Source organism: Mirounga angustirostris, unplaced genomic scaffold, assembly GCF_029215605.1.
Source record: "Mirounga angustirostris isolate CCGP_5_RB_7025 unplaced genomic scaffold, mMirAng1.0.hap1 SCAF_6, whole genome shotgun sequence".
Taxonomy (NCBI): Eukaryota; Metazoa; Chordata; class Mammalia; order Carnivora; family Phocidae; genus Mirounga; species Mirounga angustirostris.
The window spans coordinates 54,182,873-54,203,729 of record NW_026991714.1 but is presented as its reverse complement, the minus strand read 5'-3'; the positions used below and the strand labels follow the sequence as shown (position 1 = coordinate 54,203,729).

Genomic DNA, 20,857 nt, shown 5'->3' with positions numbered 1-20,857 from the left:
TTCTGGTATTCTGCTAGTATCCGTCTAAATCTCTTCTGGAAAGGTGATTGGTAATGCATATCAGCGTCTTTAAAAATGACTGTAAGTTTGATCCTATAATTCTATTTATAGGAATCTATCCTCAGAAAATAAGAGTAAGTGTGAAAGGCTTATGGATAAAAATACTCACTTAAGCATTATTTCTGATTATAAAAATAAAGGAAATTACCTAATTAATATCTGGAAGAGGTTAAGTAAATTATCATACATTTATATTAATGAATATCATGCCATTCTAATTTGATGTTTATAAAGATGTAATGGCCTAAGTAAATGACCATAATATAGTAAGTAAAAAAAGGACTCAAAGTTGACAGAGAGAGAAGGGGGTTGGGGAGACCTCAACTGTGTGAAAGATGGATAGAACAAGAGTATAAAGAAATGTTTATCTGTAAACCGTGGAAAGTGGATACTTGTCACCATTTTTATTCTTTTATCTAGTTTCCAAATCTTTCTAAACGGGCATGTATTACATCTTACGTATTATTTTATTGTTAGGAAAAGAAACAAAATTATAGTATTGCCCCAGTTGTCAATATGCCCTTATTAGCATTTCACTCTGTTGAATACTGGCTAATGTTTTTTCCTTTCCACGGTATCAATGAGCATTTCTGTTTTGAATATAGGATAGTATTTTAAGTTTGTAAGATTATTGCTGTATCTTTTAAAGTTTTATGAGCCATTTAGGCTTATAAAATGGTTTCAGAAAATTGATTAATTACTAGGCGGCAGCAGATCCATTCCCCTGGCACCACTCTGACTTGGCACCCAGTGTACCATCCTGAGAGCATTTCTCTTTCCTCCCCTTCTTATTGCTTAGCGGCACAAGTGGCTCTGAATTCTTTCATGTGAAGTTTTAAAAAGCTTATGTAATAAACATAGGAATTTACCAGTTATTTTAAATACAACGAATTGTTTTTTTTTCCTCCAGTGACTGTCTGAGAATTATCCATTTGGACTGTCATTTGCATCATCATTGTCTGCAGTGATATAAAATCATTTTGAATTTGGTTCCAGACTAAAAGCATGATTTTTTTTTTAATTCCAGGAATGTGTACAAAGACTATCGCTTCCTTGAGCTGGCATGTGACTCGCAGGAGGATGTAGACAGCTGGAAGGCATCTCTGCTAAGAGCTGGGGTTTATCCTGATAAGTCTTTAGTAAGTTGGATATATCTCTTATCTTATAATTATTAACCATGCTTAAGAAGACATAATTCTATATACTATATAATGGAGAAACTAGTTCTCTTTTGATTTAATTAGTTTGGAACAGTTCTAAGTAATACTTTGCTCATATTTCTTTTTCTCCATTAGTTTCTAGAAGTTTATCAGTCTGTTTGTTAGAGAAAATGCCCTACTTTGCCATAAAGCATAATATATGTAATCTCAGACCAAGAGAGAATTTCTTCGTTTTAATTTAAAATTTTATTTTCCCTTATGTGGTATTTCACAGTTGTCCTAGTATTCATACAGCTGTTTAGAACATTCTTCATATAGTCATAGTATATATATCATGTCATCACACTATTTCATATACTTAAAAATGTACTTATTTTTATAAAAATCTACCTCCTTTCATTATGTCTGTAGTACCTGAATCCAAAATTACATCTGTATTCAAATTCTGGTTAATGTCATTTGGAGTGTGAAAGAAGAAAAACATTATATTGCCGTTCCTACTTATCTTTATAAATATACTTCAAGTGTTTGAAGTCACTTCTCGCATTCAAGTTAATAAACAGAACTTCTGTTTGTGTTCTTTGGAAAATGTCTGGATTTGAATTTCAGGAGTCCCACCCAACATGTACACACACCGTTAGACAGATGCCACTGATGAGCGGCTCTTTCTGCTTACTTCCTGTCCCCTTAAGATGTTCTGTCCAGGTGTCTCCTCAGAACGCAAGTGCTGAGACTGAGCCTTGGGGATTTGGTCCAGCTTGACCCTTGTGGTGCTTACTTGGCTCTAGATCGGTTTATAGGACTGATCATGCACAAGTCAGGTCATTTCTAGGCTCCCAGTAGGAAGAGTCTTCTCAAGAGAAAGTCTGAAATATGGGTGCGGGGGGGGGGGGGCAATTGAAACATCTCTGGAGGAACTTTGGCCTTGACCCCATCCCTGAGGTTGCACTGGAATTTAACAGAGTTCCAGAGGTAAAGGATTAGGGATTTGTGCCAAAAAGTTCTTCTCATTGCTGTTATTTTAGCTCCTACATAGACCTCTTAACTCCATCCCAACCTACCCTTGCCTGGCCAGCACCTAAAACAACGAACCCCCCACAACATACCCTGTGCCCTCCAAATGAGGTGAAACAAGACCCTTTCCCGGTGATAACCAAGCACAGAGGTATCTGTATGATTTCCATGGTTGTCCAAATTTTATCACTGTGTACATATATATTTACATAACTATATGCCACTCCAAAAATTGCACGTGAGAAATCACTTAAAAACTAAGAGTATCACCTGTACTTTTATTATTAATTCTAATCATTTATTAGTCTTCCCTCTCCATTGATGGTGGTGTGTTTAGTTTCACATACATTCTATATTAAAAATGTACATATGCTTAATTTTTTTATTCACTCAGTCCACAAAGCCTGTGGAGCACACGCTTTTTGCCAGGCGCCGTTCTAAGCCCTGGTGCTACAGAGGTGCGCAATAAGGTCCCATCCCCAAGGAGCAGACATTAAACAAGTGAACGAATAACTGTATAATTATGTAGTGTGATTTTATGGGAGTGATACAGTCTATAAAAAATAAAGAAAATTAAAGGGACAGACAATCAGAGAGGGGCAGGTAAGCTTTCTTTTAGTGAAGATGATGAGGGAAAGCCCCTTTGAAGAGTTGCCATTTGAGTAGGCTCCTGAAGGAAGGGAGGGAGAAAATGAAATGAGGGGAAGAATATTTGTGGAGAGGGCTAACAAGTGCAAAGCCACTCAGTGTCTCAGAAGAGCAACAAAAAGTCAGTGAATCTGGAACACAATGAGGGAGGACAAAAATATTTGATAGTTTCCAAGAGGGTAGTCGGGGCAGATTATATTGGTCTTGAAGGATGTGGTGAGCATTTGAGTTTTAAGTGAGATGGGAAGCCATTAAAGGGTTTCCAGCCAGTTAGTGACATGATAAGAGGGACACTTTCTAAAAGATTATATGGCGGGGTATTACAGGAAGCTGTACAGCAAGTGTGTTCAAGCAGAGGTTTTAGTGTCAAACTCCCGAGACTGAAATTCCAGAAGTTCACATGTAAGCTGTGAGATGTCTAGCCTTTTTATGTTTCAAAATTCCCATTTCTAAAATGGAAATAACAGGAGTCCCCTATAGCTTGGTTGACAGGATTAAGTGAGAGAATGCAGGGAAAGCATAAACAGGGTGGGCACAAGTAAGCACTCTATTTATAATGATGATGATGATGATAATTATCATTTTCATCACAGACTGCTTTAACAAGTAGATGAGAGCTAAAACAATGTGGATATTATAATGAGCCCAATGAGATCATAAATACTTTATGCTATTTTCTATTTCCAAATAATGCTTGGTTGTATAGAATGTTTGTGTGTTGGATGTATGTCTTCCTACCATGCAACTTAAAGTTTGTGAAGAATATTTTTCAGTCATGCTTTTGTCAGACTTATTTTAAATGCACTAGACAAGTTTGCTATTTAAAGAAATTATGTAATACATCTCTTGTGAGGGAAAACTGTCTTGGAAAAACAAAATTACCTTCCTATCTCTGGTGAATCCAAATTTACAAATGTGGATTTTCATGTATCCATAGCTCTGCACAAAGACAGGCAATGAAATATTTGCATTTTTTATCAGAATACTCAATTTTAAGCAAATCTAGAGTTGTCCTATGCAATCTGTTTGATTCTTTTCACATCATTTTTGTTTATAAATACACTTTTGGTACAGTTGCTTGGAAGGTCGAGACAAAAGGGTTTTTTACTATATGCCAAAGACATGACAGGAAATTAAACTTGGCAGTATGCCATGAACATTGCTTTTCTCAGTTTTCATCATAAACAATATTTGCATTTCTTATGCACCATGTAGTTCTGGAGGTTATATTACACGATTGCTTGACTTTCAGATGTTTAAATGGCAGCTAACTACTGAAAGCAATCTAAGTAGAATGCTTGTGTAAACATTCATTTTGTGAGCATGCTTAGATTTGGGGGAATGGATACTTTTAGGTACAGTTATTCCTAATTTAGAAAGAGTTGATGAAAAAGTCAGATTAACCTAATAACAGAGGTCTCTCTGTAAGTAAATTTTTAGGACTTCTGGTGTGTCATTTGGGTTTTGTATCAATAAACCACTGAGTTGACAGCAAATCAATCACTGTTCTAAAAATGAAACATTTATTTGTCATACATGGACATAAGTCTAGACTCAAGAAGTTCTACTTTCTACACAAAACACCTCTATTTTGACTGGAAAAAAATCTACAAAGATAATTTTTTTAAAATTGTGCAATTTTGGCTTCATTTTGATAAATAGTCATCACCCCCATTTTGGTTTTAGACAAACTTTTTTTTCAACTAAGATTGCCCACTTTTTTATGACATGCTTTTCCCCATCATATTTTTTCTATCATGTCCACATGATGGAATATTTTTATGTCACTCATATCATAGCATTTGTTCTGCTACCTGGTGTTTTCTATCTCTTGGGTTGTTTCTCTTGGAGTTTTCTACAGATTTTTTTTTTCTTTCTTTCTCTTCCACCCTCTTCTCTCCCTTCCTTCCCTTCATCCATCACTGTTATGGAAGATTCTAGAAATTCAAATAGAAAAAGATGCAATTCTTACTTTATAGGAGTTTCAAATCTAGTGGAAGTGAGGGATGCAAATAAATAATTACAATGTGGTAGGAACCACAGTGGATATCTGTATAAAATGCAACAGCCCAACTATATTTCTATGTGGATTTTCTAATTACCTTTAGTCCCTTAATCTTTCTGGTTCCAAAGCAAAATGTAGACTTCACATTTGAGCAGTGTAATGTGTGGCCCTAACATGGAAATGAGAAGTCCTGGATCCAGTTTCCCACTATGGCACTGCCATACTCCATGAACTTACACATAACCTCTCTGAGCCACAAATTTAGACTTCTACCAGTTACCTCATCTTTCTGAGCAGCCACAGTACTTTAAAAATATATGTAAATCTGAATTTGGATTTAGCAGAATTTTATTTCTTTAACTTCTATTTCCTTTGGCCATTAAATTAAAATTATAACCACTATAAAATTTGTATAAAATTTGTTAAATAATTGAATTATTACACAATTTTGAAGTAGAGATTTTTCTGAAGGAATTAATTCATAGTATTTTAGGGTTTTTTTACTGATGAAAATGAGATAAAAAGTGTGTGTGTGTACCAGTATTATAGGCTACAATTAAAGAACTTTGAAAAGATTATTTTACAGGAAAAAATATATGTACATGCATCAGTAAGTGTGAATACAAATAAATGTGAATTTCATTAAATATCTAAAGAGCGTGATATAAAAAATGATGGACTTTTCTGGCACAGTTTTGTCAGCTAACAGTATGACTTAAATTGTATATAAACACTAAAGAATTCCAAATTCCTTGGGACATTTTGTGTGCAGTGAAATGAGGTAGACTTTAAGTCAGATCTACTCACATTTGAATCCTGACCCTTCTATTTATTGGCTGTGTGGCTCAGGCTACTTACTTAACTCTTTTTTTTTTTTTTAGTATTCTTTTTTAAACTCAAAATAATGCTACCTTCCCCTGCGTGATTTTATAGGATTAAGTGAGAACTATTGCACATGACTTCTAGCTTGGTGCTGCAACTGGGTGAATGTGTTCAATGCCACGTAGCCTTTATTATTGATGAAAATCATTAATGGTCCATGAAACCCTAATTTCCAGTTTAGTAGTTACGTTTTCCTTTGCAAACTATCAGTGAGACTTGGGCACATGAGGGAGAATTTCCTTAACTGTTGGCTGAGGAGGCAGAATTGTTTAGGGGGTGTCTTGGGTTGTGCTGCCCTGTGGCCAGGCTGGCTTGGAAGGCTCCGTTCGTCCGTCAGGAGTGAGCCCAAGGGGCTGCCTGTCAGGGAAAGTGAGGATTCACAGGCCTGCCCTCCGATGCTGGCCTGTGGGCTATCTGAAAAAGCAGCCTGCAGAGTAGTGGGTGCCCTGGAAATAAATTTGGTGCAAATTTAGTTTTGCCTATTTGTTAAATTACACACCTCAGCATTTCTGAAGAGACTTCCATTGGCTGTAGAGATGGATGGTCCTCCCCTATAGGGTATGAGTTAAGTGGTGAAAAATGGCAGTAGAATGTGAAACACCCCGGAACTTTTACCTCTGAATTCAAGACTTGCCTGGTCATAGTGAATGCTTTTAGGACTGCTTTGGAAGTTGAAACCCCTCTATCAATGAAGTCTTTGGGGACTTCAGAAATTCCTTGTGGATAGACTCTAAAACTGAATGTGTCTCTGTGGCAAATAGCAACTAGGGGGGTGGGGAGGGCCTCTGTATCATTCGAGGGGGGAGAAAAAAGAATGCCCACAGACCTCCATAAATACTTTTTAATATGGGATGACCACTCACATGCATTTATTTATTCAGCCATCTAAAAATATAAGACTGACAGTGCCCACACTTAGCCTGGCCACACATCACTTTATTCTTAGCTTATTCGTCAGTGCTTCCCACACAACGTCAAGCAGCCACGTGACCAATTCTGAAGAGTTTCGTTTTTCTTCAATGGAGGTACTTGCCATGATCTAAACATAAATCGCTGCCACGCAGAGTAGTGGAGGGAATTATAAAACATTTACAGTTCACCATTCATGACTGTTATGCCTCTCTCAGAATAGACAATTGGGAAATGATTGAAGGAAAAAAGAAATGGCAAAGCCACACCACGTCCTCCACTTGGATGTTTCTCATATTTAAGGATCAAGGCCCCTACTCTGTGACATCATTGTTGCCACTACAAACAGAACCATCTGCCGTGGAGCAGAGAAGCCAGTCATTCCCTAATGTGTAAAAAATACTTGGTTGAACTCCTGAAACTTATTTGGTAGATCAAAAGCTGCACTGCTGTGGAATTCAATAAACTCCATCTGTTTGAGGTATTTTCAGCAATATTGCACTTCTTTGGAGAACCAGGGTCCTGTTATTCTCTAAAATAGTATTTTACTCCTGATAAAATTCCCTGTGGGGATCTTTATTGCCTTCTTGAATGGTTGGCATATTCCTTACAGAGACTTCCCCCCCCCCTTCATTCATTCTTGTATCATTATTTATGTCTCACAGAAGCCAGTGATGTTAACGGTGATATCATGGCAACTCCCAATGCCAAGAAGCTTCTCTACACTGTTTTATCAGTGTCTTCAAACTTATGTTATTATTAAATGTGATGGCTCTGATGGTCCTTGGATTAGACATTTCCCCAGAGTCACCAGTTGGCATTGTTTTTAAGAAAATATCCTCTCCTGTGATTGTTGCCTTGCCCCTCTCCAGAAAATTTCGGTATGTAGTATTTCTCCCTGCACATCCTCGTTTAAAACTAAATGCCAGATCTCCAGCCCAACCTGTTACTCCACCCTGTGCTCAGTCTCCTCCACAGATGCACGCAGTTTCCTAACAGCTCTCTTCAACTCGGCATCGCAGCGAGAAATTCCTTCTGGGCCCCTCGTGAGAAGAGTTCAGATCTGTTCCCGGCCCATATCCCATCACGTCTTCCCCACAGGATCTGACCTTGCAAGGACTCGGGTTGCCCTGGGAGTAATGAATCACCATTTTATTTTTTTAAGCCATATGTGAGTTAAATTGTTTGATATAAATCATACTCTTGCTGCTCCAGTTTGAAACAGGAGAGCCGTTTGCCCGCCGCCTGTCGCTGGCTGCTGTGTCTCTATCCAGAGTGTCTCTTGTAGAAATGACTGCATTTTTTGGTGACTAACCTTTCCAGACCCATTTTCTTGAATGTGGACCAGTGTTTACTTTGGCCGCATCCCCACTATACAGCTTTCACTTCCCATGCCAACCTGGGACAAAACTCATAATTTATGAAGTAGAGGAATGGTACAGATGGAGGTCGTAACTTGGTCTGCTTACCCTGTCTCCCCAGAACCACCCACTCCTTTCCTCTGCTCTCTTTTCCTTTCTTTTTCCACCTTCTTTGAAACCAAGGATGCAGTGTTTGTTTAAAAATGCATTGGCTGATGAAATTTTCCACAGCTTGGCATGTTGGAGGAGGGGTTGTCAGGAAAGGGCAAGCTGACATACTAACTATTTTGCCTTTCATGCTAACAGTTCACTTATTACCAATTCAAACCAGTGCTTTTTGGCCAGGTTCCCATACTCCAAGGATTCCGGGTAGGAAGAAAGGGGGAAATCTCTGTCATAATTTTCTGCTGTTATAAATATGTGATTTCATTTAATATAAGTGGATTCTTCGACTTGCCCATGGGCTTTGGGTGCTGTATGTATGTATGGGATGTCAGGGAATAAATTATTTGTTTTGATTTTGCTCTAGCATGAAAATCTTTAAATAAGTTTATGTTTAACATATTTCTTTCTTTCTTTTTTTTTCCTTGCGGCCACATGCACAGGGGAACAACAAAGTAAGTTCTTTGTCCTATTGCAGCTCCTCTTTCTCTCCGGCCCCCACTCCCCTGCCGCATGTATCTTGGCAAGAGTGTTTCTGGGCCCATTGAAATGACTGTTGTCTGTGACAGCACACCAATGATCTAGGGCTTGCAAATGCCGGGGAAAACATACGTTTGGACTACCCTAACGGCTGCTCCGTTTTGACCTTGTGGAAGGGAAGTGTTAACCGTTCTTTAGGGTTGGTTATTGGGTGGTTCAGAGAGGTTGATAATATAAGGAAAGAGGTCGACACGAGCAAAGATTATGAAGATTTAATAATAAGGACTCTTCTGCAGAAAGGGTACAACAATCTGATGAAACTCAGTGCAGCGTAGTTTTTAACCAAAAGTCAAAGCTCTCATGTTAATGTGCAGTTATAAAAACCCCAAACTGGAGTCTTAAATAGCAGGATGGCTGGCTTTGCTGGTGAAACTGACCTAGATCAGTGCTCTGGCTTTGAAGGTGCCTTAAAATGGATGGAGGAGGGTGGGGTCCACATTTGACTTGGCTTCTGCACCCTGATGTATTCCAGCTGGACGGAAGCGGGAGGGTATGGGGGATGGAGGAAGAGATGAATGTGCATGATGGATTTGTGAGACCAGGCAACACACACCGATGGGGAAAATGATCTTAATATTGTTATTGTCATTAGATAAAGGAGCAATTTAGTCATTCATAGGGTTGCTGGCTTGTTTGAATTTAAATTCAATTCTTCCAAAAGATTAGAACTACTTCTCACTTACATTAGTTCTATAATAGTAGCATAGTTAGGGAAGATGGTCTTAAGTTTAGCAGGGTGATTTGTTTTTCCTTTTTTCTATGGAGAATTATTAGTGTTTCATCCTACCAGGTGGCCCACTTAAAATGGGCCTCATTGAATACAATAAGAATTGAAAAGAATCTGTTCTATAAGGGGCTGCCTGCATATTTAAACCAGCTGGAATTCATCAAAATTGCTATTCATAAGCCATACATATAGAATGTAAAACAAATGTGGGAAATCTTGCAGTTTAATTTGATGGAATGTGCTGTTACAGAATATGTTGAAGCCATGGTTGGTATTGAAAATGTGTCACTTTATGAATTTATATCTGGATAGAACTGCTTATGACCCAAGTAATAATATTTAATAAAGTTAAAATACTACAAGAAAAGTACAAGATAGACATTTGTGAAGAAGCAAGGCGGGTGGATTCAGTCCACTTTTTTAAAACAGCAGTAGCTTATAAAATTAGTTAGAGATTTCTTATACAAAGTAAAGGGTAATATTTCTACCTAATACTACCACTATTAGAAAAAAACATTTGGACAAAATATAAAAACCCATATTTTGTTCTTATACCATATGATGTATTTCAATCCTTGAGTAGTAAATATGTCTGATCTGGTCATTTACAATGAGTCTCTAGAATTTCATGTGCTCCATCTCTTGTTTGTTTGTTAAGTACTGTGAGCTAATTGTGAGTGCACTAATAACTAGTCTGTGTATGCTGATGATCAGGGAACCAGCTACTGACATTTTGTGGGGAGTGTAATCCTTAGACCACTCGAAAAGCATTAATGAAATGCCTCTTTCACTAGTGATTCACTGATGATGACTTGCAGGGATTTGTAAAAGTCCCAAAAGAAAACACTTCTCTATAGGAGTCATCCATTTATTGTGTCTTGCTTGGTCAAATTCTTCTGGGCATGTTCAGTTTAATAGAGTTTACTGATTTTCAGATAATTATAATGCAATGAGCAATAAAACCCCAAAATGCTAAGCTGCTGCTCATAAGGGTACCTCTAGGATGATGCAGAAGACCTTCCAGAGTCTTCAGGCACCAGGAGCCACCATTTTGCATAATGAAAACTTGGTACAATGCTGAGGGGATATCTTCAGGTGCCATAGTGTCAGTTGACAAGTGTTAAAGATGCAAGCACTGATTGTTTGGGTTTTTAATTGAAGAGCGGCTACTTTGGAAAGTGTTGGTATTTATTGCCCTTATGCCTTAATTTTTAATTGTTTATGTTATGAATGGTGAAAAAATGTAATGCTAATACTTTTAAAATCTGATCATTATACTGACCATGTACTCTGGCACGAAAGAGCCTCCTGAAATCACAAACAGCACATCTGCATGCTATTTTCCTTTAGCTTAGAATTTCAGTATAAATGGAAAACACTGGAATACAAGCTGTGCTGTCTCCAGAGTATAGATCTGGAGTCTTCAGAAGGAGAATATGAGATTCTTTTTTCCCTCCAATTCTGGAATGCTTGTTCTGAATTGTCCCCAAGGCAACATACCTAACTTGTTGCCTGCCATATACGTGAGCCAGCTGTAAAAGGTGACTCATTTAAGACTCACAATGGCTAATTGTTTATTTAGGGAATGGCATTTTCTTATTTATGATATTAACCAGACTCTAAAGAGAATGAAATCTGCTAAATTAATGTTTCTTTAGATGAGCAGGATGAATGGCTTCATCTTCCCACATACATTAAATGCAGTGCAAACACACACACACAAACACACACACACCCATACATGTATATTCTGAGGTGTATGGAACAAGCCTACTATTCATTTTCTCAGTAACAACTAAGCTGATCTGCTTCAGCCACCTTTAGATTACACTTTGGATTTGGGATCTAATCCTCTCAACTCCAAGGACACAAACTTTCATGATAGATGCACATTTAGATTTGTATTATGATGGAATGAAACATCCAGGTTCACATTCCTCTTTGAATAATTGTATGTATTTTGTTATTTTTCCTTAAAAAGCAAGTTTTCCTTTACTGAGGAGATCACAGTTGTCAAAAAAATTCCTTCCAGGCCCATTACTTATTTTTCCTTTTGAAAATGTTTTTCTGTTGGCATAGTGATACTCTAAATTGCTTAGGGTAGAGTCTCTCTCCTCCTTAGAGGGGTTTCCCTGAACCGTGGATTCCAAGTCCATGTTTTCATGAGGAAGACCAGAGTCTAGGACTTCATGAGTCAGTTTTGGGAATGTGAACGAATATATACAGTAATGGGGTGTGGTGGTGGGAGGTTGTTTTTGTGCTTTTTCTTAAATTGTGGTACACAAATATAAGAATGTCATTTGCAGAACTGAGGCCTTCAGGTAAAAAGTTATCTCCAAGTTTCTTGTCTTAGAAAGAAGACATTTAATTTCCTTATTTAGTGTGATGCCCTCTCTTGGTAGGCATTTCTAGGAATATAATAGACTTCTAATTTTATTTATTTATTAAAGACTTTGGGTTTTGTTAAATATCTTTGATATTAGGCAAGCTAAAGGTAGAGAAATACTTGAAATAATAAGGAATAAAATTCTATAACAAAAGCTCTCAAGTTTCTTAATGATGTTGGTGCAGAAACATAAATGAAAACTAAAAAAAAAAAGAAATCCTGATGAATTCAGAAATGAATGCTTCAAAAAATTTTAAGTTATGGGGAAAAACTACATTTAATCTCTTCTCTTATGAATCTTTTATTATCTTTGAAAGAAAGATTCAGTCTCCTTAAAGGATTCTTACATTTCTTCTGGCAGACGTATTAATTTGACCACCTTGATTAGAGAGAAAGAACATTTGAAAAAGAGAAATAGAACCAAAACATGCTAAAACATTTTTTTAAAAAAACTAAGTAGTAAGTTCTGGTTAAGTTAAATGCAAAAATGTAATACATATTGGTGGGCTTTGCTGTTTAAGAAAAGAAAGGAAAATCAGATTTAAACACTTGTTTTTACATTTAAAAAATACTTTGTCTAGTGCTTTCCCAACATATTCAGCAAGATAAGTGGACATGGTTGGCCTCCATTAATGGGAAAAATAGTTATTACCTAGAGTATTTATTTTAGGGGTCCACTGGATTCTAGAAGTCATTTGCAAAGATAGAGTATGCCAGATCAAATGTCACCAAAATATATCATACTGAAGAACATAGATGTTAAATGCATGATAATTTGTCTTGTCTCTTATGCCAGGCCTTCAACTCCTAAATTCTTGCCCTTGGTTGAAGGTGAGAGACTACAGATAACACTGAAAACCCATCACCAAACCCGTAAAGAACCAGACAGTACAGTATCATAATGTATATTACCTTTCTAACATTTAAAATATGTCTAAGTGCAAATCAGAACATTCTAAGCAGTTTAGATATAGTCAGTTCAATTAGGGTTTTTTATTTTCTTTGAATAATGTATATGCTTTCCTTGATTTTCTTAGAGAAGCTTAGAAAGTGTATTTCCCTGGGATTTAAGGAGAGTCCATCTGATTTGCTTAATTTATGCATAACCCAATAAGAATATCATTAAAGTGAAAAGAAAGGATGAAACCTTACTGGCCTCAAAGTGTTATTTTAGTTCCATGTGCATATAAAAATGAATTGTCTGTCTCAATCTTTGCAACACCGATAAACCTTTGGTTCTTTTTTGGCAAACCTATCTTAAAAGACCATTGCCTAATGCTTAGTTTTTGAACCCCCTGACTTTTATCTTAATCAGTTAGAGCAAAGGGCAGTTCAGTTGGAGGCAGAAAACTTTGAAAGTGAGTTGCAATCTATATTATGTTGGCAAATTTATTAATCTTGCCAAATAGACTCTATAAGAAAGCAAGAATTGATCTGTTGCTCAGAAAGCTCACAGTGGGGGATAGAATGGGGACTTCTGAAGGGTTCTTGAGGCTTATTTATATTTTATTTCCTCTATTGTTTTCAAAATAAGTGACTTCACTCTAGTTAATAATAATGAGAATAACTCTGTCTTACTTCATAGCTTTTTTGACATAGTCTCAGTATTACACTTTTTAAAATTTTAATTCCAGTGTAGTTAAAATATAGTCTTATATTAGTTTCACGTGTACAATGTAGTGATTCAATACGGTGATTCAACAATTCCATACATCACCTGGTGCTCATCGTAAGTGCTCTCCTTAATCCCTATTATCTGTTGGCTTCTATCTTCTTTCCCTTGGTTTGCTGTTTTGTTTCTTAAATTCCACATGTGAGTGAAATCATATGGTATTTGTCTTTCTCTGACTGGTTTGTTTCACTTAGCATTATAGTCTCTAGTCCATCCATTTTGTTGCAAATGGCAAGATTTCATTTTTCATTATGGCTGAATACTAGTCCATTGTATATACACCACATCTATATCCATTCATTTATTGATGGACACTTGGGCTACTTCCATAGTTTTGCTATTGTAAATAATCCTGCAATAAACATAGGGGTGCATATATCCCTTCAAATTAGTGGTTTTGTATTCTTTGAGTAAATACCCAGTAGCATGATTACTGGGTAATTCTATTTTTGATTTTTTTGAGGAACCTTCATACTGTCTTGCACAGTTCCAACACCAGTTTGTGTTTCCACCAGCTGTGCATGAGGGTTCGTTTTCCTTCACATCCTCATCAACACTTGTTTCTTAAGTTTTTGATTTTAGCCATTCTGACAAGTGTGAGGTGATATCTCATTGTGGTTTTGATTTGCATTTCCCTGATGATGAATGATGTTGAGCATCTTTTGATGTGTCTGTTGGCCATCTGGATGTCTTATTTGGAGAAATGTCTGTTCATGTGTTCTGCCCAATTTTTATTGGTTTATTTGGGGGGGTTTTTTGTGTGTATTGGGTTTTATAAGTTCTTTATGTATTTTGAATACTAACCCTTTATTGGATATGTCATTTGCAAATATCTTCTCCCATTTAGTAGGTTGTCTTTTAGTTCTGTTGGTCATTTCTTTTGATGCACAGAAGCTTTTTATTTTGATGTAGTCCCAGTAGTTTATTTTTGCTTTTGTTTCCCTTGCCTCAGGAGACATATCTAGAAAGATATTGCTGTGGCCGATGTCAGAGAAATTAGTGCCTGTCCTCTCTTCTAGGAAGTTCATGGTTTCAGGTCTCACATTAGGTCCTTAATCCATTTTGAGTTTACTTTTTGTATGGTAAGAAAGTGGTCCAGTTTCATTCTTGTGCATGTAGCTGTCCAGTTTTCCCAACACCATTTGTTGAAGAGACTGTCTTTTGCCCATTGCATATTCTTGCCTCCTTTGTCGAAGATTAATTGACCGTATAATCGTGGGTTTATTTCTGGGCTTTCTATTCTGCTCTTTTGATCTATGTGTATGTTTTTATGCCAGTACCCTACTATTTGGATTACTACAGCTTTGCAATATAATTTGAAGTCTGGAATTGTGATACCAGTTTTGTATTTCTTTTTCAGGATTGCTTTGGCCATTCCAGGTCTTTTGTGGTTCCATAAAAATTTTAATATTATTTGGTCTAGTTCTGTGAAAAATGCTGTTGGTATTTTGATAGGGATTGCATTAAATATGTAGATAGCTTTGGGCATTGTAGACATTTCAACAATATTTGTTCATCCAATCTATGAGCATGGACTATCTTTCCATTTCTTTGTGTCATCTTCAATTTTTTTTTATCAGTGTTACAGTTTTCAGAGTATAGATTTTTCACCTTTTGATTAAATTTATTCCTAGGTATTTTATTATTTTAGATGCAAATGTAAATGGGATTTTTAAAAATTTCCCTTCCACTGCTTCATTATTACTGTATAGAAATACAAAAGATGTATGTACATTGATTTTGTATCCTGCAATCATACTGAATTCATTTATACATTCTAATAGTTTTTTGGTAGAATCTCTAAGGTTTTCTCATAGTATCATGTCATCTGCAAATAGTGGAAGTTTTATTTGGATGTTTTTTATTTCTTTTTGTTGTCTAATTGCTATGCCCAGGAGTTCCAGTACTATGTTGAATAAAACTGGTGAGAGTGGACATTCTTGTCTTGTTCCTGACATTAGGGGAAAAGCTCTCAGTTTTTCACCATTAAGTAAGATGTTAGCTATGGGTTTTTCATATATGGCCTTTATTATGTTGAGAGATATTCCTTCTAAACCTACTTTGTTGAGGGTTTTTATTGTGAATGGATGTTGTACTTTGTCAAATGCTTTTTCTGTGTCTATTAAGATGATCATATGGTTTTTATCCTTTCTCTTATTGATGTAATATATTGATTGATTTGTGAATATTGAACCACTCTTGCATCCCAGGAATAAATCCCACTTGACCCTGGTGAATGGTTTTTTAAAATGTATTGTTGGATTTTGTTTGCCAATATTTTGTTGATGATTTTTGCATCTGTATTCATCAGGGATATTGGCCTGTAGTTCTCTTTTTAATGTAGTATCTTTATCTGGTCTTGGTATCAGGGTAATGCTGGCCTTACAGAGTGAATTTGGAAGTTTTCCTTCCTCTCCTATTTTTTGGAAAAGTTTGAGAAGAAAATTTTGATAGAATTTACCTGTAAAACCATCCAGTCCTGGATTTCTGTTTGTTGGCAATTTTTTGTTTACTGATTCACTTTCACTGTTGGTAATTGGTCTGTTCAAATTTTCTGTTTCTTCCTGCTTCAGTTTTGATAGTTTATATGTTTCTAGGAATTTATCCATTTCTTCTAGGTTGGCCAATTTGTTGGCATATTATTTTTCATGATATTCCCTTACAATCCTTTGTATTTCTCTGGTGTTTGTTATTTTCCTCTTTCATTTGTGATTTTGTTTATTTGAGCCCTTTCTCTCTCTCTCTTTCTCTTTCTTCTCTTATTTTGATGAGTCTGGCTGGAAGTTTATCAATTTTGTTGATCTTTTCAAAGAACCAGCTCCTGGTTTCATTGATTCTGTCGTTTTCTTAGTTTATATTATCATTTATTTCTGCTCTAATCTTTATTATTATTTCCTTCCTTCTGCTGGTTTGGGGTTATGTTTGTTCTTCTTTTTTTAGTTCCTTTAAGCATAAGGTTAGGTTGTTTATGTAAGATTTTTCTTGCTTCTTGAGGTTGGCCTGTATTGCTATAAACTTCCTCTTAAAACTGCTTTTGCTGGATCCCAGAGATTTTGTACCATTGAGTTTTCATTTTCATTTTTCTCCATGTAATTTAAAAAAAAAATTTTTTTTTTAAAGATTTTATTTATTTATTTGAGAGAGAGAATGAGATAGAGAGAGAGAGCATGAGAGGGGGGAGGGTCAGAGAGAGAGGCAGACTCCCTGATGAGCAGGGAGCCCGACGTGGGACTCGATCCCGGGACTCCAGGATCATGACCTGAACCGAAGGCAGTCGCTTAACCAACTGAGCCACCCAGGCGCCTGTAAAAAAAAAAAAAAAAAAAAAATTTTTTAAGTAATCTCTACATCCAACGTGGGGCTCAAACTTACAGCCCTGAGATGAAAAGTCAGATCCTCTACCAACTGAGCTAGCCAGGTGCCCCTCCATGTAATTTTTTATTTCTTCCTTGATCTCTTGGTTAACCCATTCATTATTTAGTAGCATGTTTAACCTCCATGCATTTGTGCTCTTTTCCAGATTTTTTTCTTGTGGTTGATTTCTGGTTTCATAGCATTGGGTCAGAAAAGATGTATAGTATTACTTCAGTCTTTTTGAATTTGTTAAGATTGTTTTGTGGCCTAATATGTGATCTATTCTGGAGAATGTTCTGTGTGCACTTGAAAAGAATGTGTATTCTGCTCTTTTAGGATTGAATGTTGTGAATGTGTCTGTTAAATCCATCTGGTCTAGTGTGTCACTCAAAATCTGTTTCCTTGTTGATATTCTGTTTGGATGATCTATCCATTTATGTAAGTGGGGTGTTAAAGTCCCCTACTACTATTGTATTACTATCAATTAGTACCTTTATGCCTGTTATTGACTGTTTTATGTATTTGGGTGCACCCATGTTGGGTGCATAAATATTTACAATTGTTATATCTTCTTGTTGGATTATCCCTTTTGCTATATACTGTCCTTCTTTGTCTGTTGTTGCAGTCTTTGTTTTAAAGTCTATTTTGTCTGATATAAGTATTGCTACCCCGGCTTTCTTTTGGCGTCCGTTTGCATGATAAATGTTTCTCCATCCCCTCACTTTCAGTCTGCCTGTGTCTTTAGATCTTAAATGAGTCTCTTGTAGGTAGCATATAAATGGGTGTTGTTTTTTTAATCCAGTCTGTCATCCTATGTCTCTTCATTGGAGTGTTTAGTCCATTTACATTCAAAGTAGTTATTGATCAGTATGTATTTATTGCCATTTTGTAACTTGTTCTGTGGTTGTTTTTTAGTTCTTCTGTGATCATTTCTTCTCTTGTTCTCTTTCATGGTTTGCTGGCTTTTTTTAATGCTTATAGTTGGATTCTTTTCTCTCTTTTTTTTTTGCATATCTATTACTGGTTTTTGATTCGTGGTTACCATTAGGTTTGTATATAACATCTGCATATACCAGTCTATATTAAGTTGATGGTTGCTTAAGTTTGAGCCCATTCTTTACTCCTCTCCCCACCACATTTTTGGTATATGATGTCATATTTTACATCCTTTTATTTTGTGAGTGATTTTTACAAATATACTTATTTTCACTGCTTTTCTGCTTCCTACATTTTTTATTCTTATGGTTTTTCCTTTCCACTCAGAGTCCTCTTCAACAGTTCTTATAGGCTAGTGGTCATGAACTCCTTTAGCTTTTGTTTGTCTGGAAATTCTTTATCTCTCTTCTATTTTGAATAATAGATTTGTTGGATAGAGTATTCTTGGATGCAGATTTTTCCTTTCAGCACTTTGAAAAGTCTGCTGATAGCCTTATAGAGTTTCCCTTGTATGTAGCTATCTTCTTTTCTCCTGCTTCTTTTAAAATTCTCTCTTTATCACTCCTTTGGGCCATTTTAATTACTATGTGTCTTGGTGTGGACCTCCTTGGGTTGATTTTGTAGGGGATCTCTGCCTTCTGTATCTGGATATCTGTTTCCTTCCCACATTAGGGAAGTTTTCAGCTATTATTTCTTCAAATAAATTTTCTGTCCCCTTTCCTCTCTCTTCTTCTTCCAGAATCCCTGTAATGTGAATGTTGTTATGCTTGATAAAGTCACTGAGTTCCCTAAGTCTGTTCTCATTTTGCATAATTTTTTTTCTCACACCTGCTCAGTTTGATTACTTCCTATTACCCTGTCCTCCAGGTCACTAATTTATTCCTCTGCTTCTTCTAGCCTGCTGTTTATTACATCTAGTGTATTTTTAATTTATTTTGTTCTTCATCTCTGTTTCTTTTTTATGTTTTCTATCTCTTGTTAATGGTCTCACTGATGCTCTCTACTCTTTTCTTAAGTCCAGTAAGTATCTTTATGATTATTGCTTTAAATTCTCTATCAGGGGTGCCTGGGTGGCGCAGTCGGTTAAGCATCTGCCTTCGGCTTGGGTCGTGATCTCTGGGTCCTGGGATCAAGCCCCGTGTCTGGCTCCCTGCTCAGCAGGGAGTCTGCTGCTCTCTTTCTCTCTCTCTCTCTGTCTCCATCTGCCCTCTCCCCAGACTCCTGCTCTCTCTCTCTCTCAAATAAATAAATAAAATATTTTTAAAAAAATTCTCTATTAGGCATATTACATATATCATTTTCGTTTAGGTCTCTTGCTATCGTTTTGTCCTGTTCTTTCATTTGGGCATATTCCTCTGTCTCCTAAAATTGTCTAACTCCCAGTGTCTGTCTGTGTTAGGAAAGGCAGCTACATTTCTTGCCCTTATAAATAATGGCCTCATGAAGAAATCCTGTAGTGCCCAGCAGTGCAGTGTCCCCTGTTCACCAGAAACTCATGCTTCAGGGGTGTCTCCTATGTGTGTTGTATGTTACCTGCTGTCATGTCTGGGCTGCTTTTTCCTTCAGTCTAGTCATCTGCACAGGCTTTCTTTGCTTCTTGTGGGCAGTGTTTGACCCCTAGCTGGAGTGGGGCATGTAATTTTAACAAGGCACTCATTGGTTTGCTTGCAAAATGAGACCTATAGCTGCTACTGCAGAGACTGGGGCTGTGTGGGGAGGGCAGGCAATTTTAAGAAGGTGCACCCTTCCACAGGGTCAATAGCCACTGCAGCTGCTGCCAAGACCAAGGCCCTGCAAGACATACTGCCCAGAGACTTGGTTTTGGCAAGATTTGCACTGGTCTTCTGGAGGAAGTGATGCACCAAGTCCAAACTGAGGCACAGGTGAGTGGGAAGGGTGGATCCACTGAAGTGCAGTGGGGCAGGGCTTGGTGTAAGCAAGTTAGGTAATGAGGCAGCTGTGTGTTTATGCTGGGGTTTGGGGGATGGAAATGGCACCTTGCTAGCTCCTTTGTTTCTGGAGGGTTCTCCCTGAAATCCCTGCCTCTCTGAGCTCTGAGATGAGTGAGTAACTCTCTCCCATATGCCCCTGGCATTTTTCAAACTGCTGCTTCTATGCTGTATCCCCACAGGCTCTTTGTTATGCTGTCTCTTTAAAGGTAGGGACTCAGCTTCCTATTGCTGTCTTGGGCTCTCCCAGAGCCAAGCCCTCTGATTTTTAAAATTCCAGGCTTTATGGCTCACTGGTTGTAAGAACTCATGAAATTTGCCCCCCTCTAGTTTTCAAAGCCAAATATTTTGGAGATTCATCTTCCCCAGGTGGGCTCTCTGGTGTGATAATCTGATTCTCCCCCTTCCCCACCATTGATTGAGGCTCCATCCCACCCATGGATGGTCTCCTGGAGTCCATTCTGGTCCCCACCACTCTCCTCCCTTTATATCCTCTTTGATGTGGCTTCTTCTCTACCTTTGGTTGTGGAGTTTGTTCTGCCAGTTTTCAGGTCGTTTTCTGGGTTATTTGCACTGATTGTATTTGCACTAGTTGTATCTATGGGGCAAGGTGAGCTTAGGGTCCTCTTACTCTGCCATTTTGGCCCCCTCTCAATAGTCTCTCTCACAGTATTTTAAACATCTTTTTGTATGCTGATATTTTTTAATGGAATTGGTTTTAATGGAAATTTTCTTAAAAGATTTTATTTATTTACTTATTTGACAGAGAGAGAGAGAGCACAAGCAGGGGGAGTGGGAGAGGGAGAAGCAGGTTCCCCGCGGAGCAGGGAGCCCGATGTGGGGCTCAATCCCAGGACCCTGGGATCATGACTTGAGCCAAAGGCAAACGCTTAACTGACTGAGCCACCCAGGCGCCCCTGAATGGAAAATTTTTATACCTCTCTTTTGAAAATATGTTATGATCAAGTATGATTTTAGAAATTCCAGTGTGATAAGTTTTGGGTTGAAATTTAAGAACTTAAAAGCATTTTTTATCAAAAAGTATGATTTTTTTCTTAATTTATCTTCATGTGATTACCATACTGTATAGTG

The 20,857-nt window shown here is 37.2% G+C and overlaps 1 protein-coding gene across 5 annotated transcripts in view; it reads left to right on the top strand.

Annotated features, from left to right (window-relative positions):
• DNM3 (dynamin 3) overlaps positions 1–20,857 on the top strand; it is a 560,145-nt gene that overhangs the window by 442,703 nt on the left and 96,585 nt on the right. For all 5 annotated transcript variants that reach the window (XM_064594314.1, XM_064594316.1, XM_064594317.1 and 2 more), the window contains one exon: positions 1,088–1,199. In XM_064594314.1, the coding sequence (XP_064450384.1) occupies positions 1,088–1,199 (112 nt within the window). The remainder of the gene's footprint in view (positions 1–1,087; positions 1,200–20,857) is intronic.